General features: G+C 30.7%; 1 protein-coding gene across 1 annotated transcript; it reads left to right on the plus strand.

Annotated features, from left to right (window-relative positions):
• The first annotated feature begins 281 nt into the window (after positions 1-281).
• On the plus strand, positions 282-5,054 carry LOC149889226 (arsenite methyltransferase-like). Its single transcript, XM_090086587.1, has 3 exons — positions 282-424; positions 2,188-2,249; positions 4,179-5,054. The coding sequence occupies exon 3, from the start codon at positions 4,233-4,235 to the stop codon at positions 4,998-5,000; it is 768 nt and encodes a 255-aa protein (XP_089942713.1). The 5' UTR covers positions 282-424; positions 2,188-2,249; positions 4,179-4,232; the 3' UTR covers positions 5,001-5,054.
• Positions 5,055-5,295: the final 241 nt, after the last annotated feature.

Consider the following 5,295-nt stretch of genomic DNA (forward strand, 5'->3'; position numbering starts at 1 on the left):
TTTTTTTTTTTTTTTTTTGTAAACACGAACAGGTATCGGAATTTAACTCTCAGGAAAATCAACCCTCTTTTTACGACTTCTTCAGGTAGCTGTTTTATTTTTTAGTTATACTGAATCTATTATTCCCAAACCATTCCCTAAATACAACGCACAAAAGGTTAATAGAATTTCTCGATAAAATCTATAACATTACACAACATAGGTTGAATAATGGAAAATTGTCTGAGTCCTTAGCTCATAATCGCCTAAGTTGAAAAGAATATTTATTACTTTTATTTAAGCAATTGTTTTACCCCCTAAAAAAAAAAAAAGGAGAAACCAAACGAATTTGTTGCAAGTTCTTGAACTGACGTTTTAACTAGCACGAACTGGTTGTGGTACAAGCATCACAGGAAAATCAAGCCTCTTTTTGCGATATCTTCAGGTATAATGAAGCAAATATTAAATAGCATAAATCTTTTAATAGATGGAAAAAGGAAAGCAAAGACTTTTAACTTTAAAATTGTTTATTAATTTAAAAGGGAATAAAAGAATTCAAAAGACATTACAGTAACTATGTCAAGTTTTATGTTAATGTTCATAGCAGTGATCATTAATATGACTGTATTAGCAATTTGGTAGTAGGAAAAGTCGGAACCATGTTATGATATTATAAGCCTTAAAATAAGATTTATTTCATACTTGTTCATTTGTTTCATTTATTTCATATGCAAGTGTTTTTCATGAGGTATATCACGAATTTTAAAATAAGCCGTTGAAGAGAATTCTGCTATAAGGAAACTCATATTGTTCATGAACTACTATGAGTTATATAGTTAAAGCTCTTAGATGGTCATGAGCATGTTTCGTCTGCGGAGCGTTGAAAGATAAAAAAATAGGAGTAGTTTCTAACTATCTATGCAAAGAGAAAAAGAATGTTTACAGGCGATTTGAAAATTTTTTGTTCAGCCTCTACCTCGCCAAGTAAACAAAATATTGAAAATAGTACGTGGGAGTAAACTAAAGAGGCAAAACCAACAGATAATACACTGGTTGATACCAATCCTAGTAAGAACACTGGTTATATCTTTGATGTTATATTAGGCCATTGTTTTTATCTTTTGCTTATACAGAGGCATTCCTTATCAGACTTTTTGGATATCACCATCGAAACAAATATTAGTTCTTTGATTTTCAATTCCTTTTTTAAATTTGAATAAAAAACATTTTTATATTTAGAAATAAATGACGATGATGATGATGATGATGATGATGATGATGATGATGATGATGATGATGATGAAGATGATGAAGATGATGATGATGATGATGATGATGATGATGATGATGATGATGATGATGATGATGATGATGATGATGAAGATGATGATGATGATGATGATGAAGATGATGATAATGATGATGAAGATGATGATGATGATGATGATGATGATGATGATGATGATGATGATGATGATGATGATGATGATGATGATGATGATGATGATGATGATGATGATGATGATGATGATGATGGTGATGATGATGGTGATGATGATGGTGATGATAATGATGAAGACGATGATGGTGATGATGATGGTGATTATAATGATACTGCATTATGAAAAGTTTTTGTTTACAGAAAACTTTTGTTTATAGAGTACTTTGTTTTTAGTAATGAATAACGTCTAATGAACATGAACCCCAAATGAAAAAATTTATATATTTTTTTTAGTTTGTTTTTCCTTTGCCAAAACTTTTGCTGACTTGATAATATGTTTTTGTTGATTAATTTCAGTTTTGTACAAAAATTTTTTTTCATTTTCATCTTTTTGATAAATATTTGTCTTGCTTGTTGTGTGACATCCAACAGAAGAAGGGTTCAGTTTTAAAAGTTTTTTTCCTTTAAAATGAGTTTATATATTATCAATCCAGTTGCCTAATTTTTTATCGCCAAACCAATACCAAAATAAACACCGTACAAAAAGTGAATTCAGCTTCCCGAAAGACTCCTTACTTTTACTCAACCTCACAATTTTTTACACTTTTTTACTTATCCTCATAATTGCTTAAATTAATAAGAAAACAATACAATCTTTTACTGATGCAATGTTTTACATACCGTCAGAGAAAAAAGATTGTTTTTTCTGATGGTATTTAAAACCAATTTGCTGCATTTTCTTGAATTTTTTTTTTTTTTTTTTTTAGCACGAACAGGTATCGGAATTTAACTCTCAGGAAAATCAACCCTCTTTTTACGACTTCTTCAGGTAGCTGTTTTATTTTTTAGTTATACTGAATCTATTATTCCCAAACCATTCCCTAAATACAACGCACAAAAGATTAATAGAATTTCTCGATAAAATCTATAACATTACACAACATAGGTTGAATAATGGAAAATTGTCTGAGTCCTTAGCTCATAATCGCCTAAGTTGAAAAGAATATTTATTACTTTTATTTAAGCAATTGTTTTACCCCCTAAAAAAAAAAAAGGAGAAACCAAACGAATTTGTTGCAAGTTCTTGAACTGACGTTTTAACTAGCACGAACTGGTTGTGGTACAAGCATCACAGGAAAATCAAGCCTCTTTTTGCGATATCTTCAGGTATAATGAAGCAAATATTAAATAGCATAAATCTTTTAATAGATGGAAAAAGAAAGCAATGATTTATCAACTTTAGAACTGTTTATTAATTCAAAAGCCATGATGATGATGATGATGATGATGATGATGATGATGATGATGATGATGATGATGATGATGATGATGATGATGATGATGATGATGATGAAGATGATGATGATGATGATGATGATGATGATGATGATGATGATGATGATGATGATGATGATGATGATGATGATGATGATGATGATGATGATGATGATGATGATGATGATGATGATGATAATAGTTTTTTTAATTTTCGTTTCTTAAAAATTGGTGTACTTCACATCAAAATGAAGTCTTTTTATGGAGGTCACTTGCAGGAAATGACTGTCATAAACTACTGAAAAACATTGTGCTTCAAAGACTTTCTGAACAGAATTGTGCTTTCCGAGTTTTGGGCCACATTGATACACTGAGAAAGTTGAGAAAAAATGTTTTTACCTGTTTTGGAACATCTCTTTAGGAGAACAATGCCAAAACAGATACTGAATATAATAGCTCATTTACAGCCTTAAAAATAGTAAGTGTGGCTCCCAAAGTTCATGCTGTGTAATATTACATTTCAAAATTTATTGAAAAACGAAAAAACTCTCTTGGTCAGTTCAGCGAACAAGCAACTTAATATCTGCATCCCGGCTTTCATTCTTACTGGGAGCGATTCAAAAGAACGAACAGCCATCCTGAGTATGGGAAATGTCTGGAGCTCTGTGTTGTGGAAAACAAGAGTAAGCATTTGTTAATTGCAACAGAAATAACAGAATTATGCAACATAAATTTTATGTTCATTTGAGTTTGTCAATGATTTTTATTAGAAAGACGCACTATAGAGTGAAGAATTTCATTTCTCATGTGTCTATTATCAGATCAAAGGATGATTTCTAATTCCTTTTTAGAAAAACATAACTAGTTCTGTAAAAAATATAGAAACTGTCATTAAAAGATTATTTTTAAGTGAAATGAAATTTTTAAAAATGATTATTTTTTCTCGGACTAAATAGTTCCATTTAGACTTTTGGCATTTTTGATATTAGGGATGTGTATATATCACACCCACTAAAGGGTTTCTCCGGAAAATTAAATTGGGATTACTTTTTCACGGGCCATATTCGATACAGTGTTAGACATTGCAAGTAGAGTAAGAAATTCTATATGTAACTTTATTAACATAATAAATAAAAGAGTGCTATTACACATTAAAAGAGACAATAATAAACCTATCGTAGTTAGAACTTACTGAGAACAATAAGACAACCATAACCCTTTAACAATAAACCCTTTTCCTTTATTCCAACAAACAGTTTCCGAACCCTCAACCTCAACTCCAACTTTTTGTATTCCTTCCTCTTAACCTTTACAGAAATATTTTCTTAACTCTCTATAATCCTCCATTACACACACCCATTGCACATCCTCACATTAAACAATAGCTCTCATGCTCTCATGCTAAAACGTCGCACTGAAAACTGCCACTCTCTAAATTCACTTTTTAAAGCTTCAATTTGATTTTTTGAATTCCTTTTTTTAGTTTCTTCTAATTCACGATTTCTTACTGTTACAAAGAGTATCAAATATTGCGACAATGTCTGAAAGTTTTGCGAAAAGCTATCAACAGTTTAGTGACCAAATTCAGCAAAAGTTCTTTTTGGATTTGGTATCCGAAATTGAAAAGAAAAGTGGGCTCAGGATTGTTGACCTGGGATGTGGAACGGGAAATAATGAAGTAATATTAAAGCAGTTAATTGATTTCAAAGGCAAAATTATTGCGATAGATCCGATTGAAGACAGAATTAATATTGCCCGTGAAAAATATGAGGACAATCTTGTAACTTTTTACTATGCTGGTGGAAAAGACCTTTCGTTGTACGCAAATGATGCTGATATGGTCATCAGCAACCTTGTTATTCATTGGATTCCTCGAGATGAAAAGCCGGTGGTTTTTAACGCAGTATTTGATAGCTTGAAACCAGGTGGAAAGTTTATTTTTAACTCCTGCATTAAGTTGCCTTTTTATTTCGAAAAGTTTGAAAAAATGTTACCAGAGACAATTGGGTCTAGAATAGTCGCAAGTTTCTGCATTGAAAGCGAAGAATACTTCAAAGAGTTGGCCATGAAATGCGGTTTTGAAGTTGAAAAGGTCGAGTCAAAGCTACACGATTTTCAGTTCAAAGGAACTGCCGCTGAATTTATCTTATGGATGGCTTCTACTCTTTATGTAGTTGAGTTAAATGAAGTCAAAGAAATGCTGGTTGCACTTGAAGCAGATATTCAAGAAAAAATGAACAATGGAAGTTTTTCGTTCCAAACCTTAGCGTTCAGCATTTGTTTAAAGAAGCCTTTTATTGGTTAAAATGTATCCACTATTTTTTCCTAAATAAAAATGGTTTCTATAAAAATCTTTAAATTTGCGTATTGTTTTTTATTTCTGTTGTTTAATTTTTGAATGTATTTTTATAAAAAGTTTGTTAAGATGAAAGTCTTCAGAAGAAAAAAAATGCTAGAAATTTAAATAAAATGTATTGTAGTATAAATATTTGAAAAAGAAATATAGACCTTTCAAATATATAGCAATGCTCGAAAAAAATCGTTAAATCGATTTGATTATTTTTAAACTCAACAAGTTCACAAAATCAGAGCAAAATAGT

This window comes from Hydra viridissima, unplaced genomic scaffold (genome assembly GCF_058129835.1).
Source record: "Hydra viridissima isolate aposymbiotic clone 2 unplaced genomic scaffold, HvirCarnegie_v1 scaffold_5, whole genome shotgun sequence".
In the NCBI taxonomy this organism is placed as follows: domain Eukaryota; kingdom Metazoa; phylum Cnidaria; class Hydrozoa; order Anthoathecata; family Hydridae; genus Hydra; species Hydra viridissima.

Coding starts and splice junctions, on each gene's coding strand:
- LOC149889226 (XM_090086587.1), top strand. CDS start 4,233: ATGTCTGAAAGTTTTGCGAAAAGCTATCAACAGTTTAGTGACCAAATT.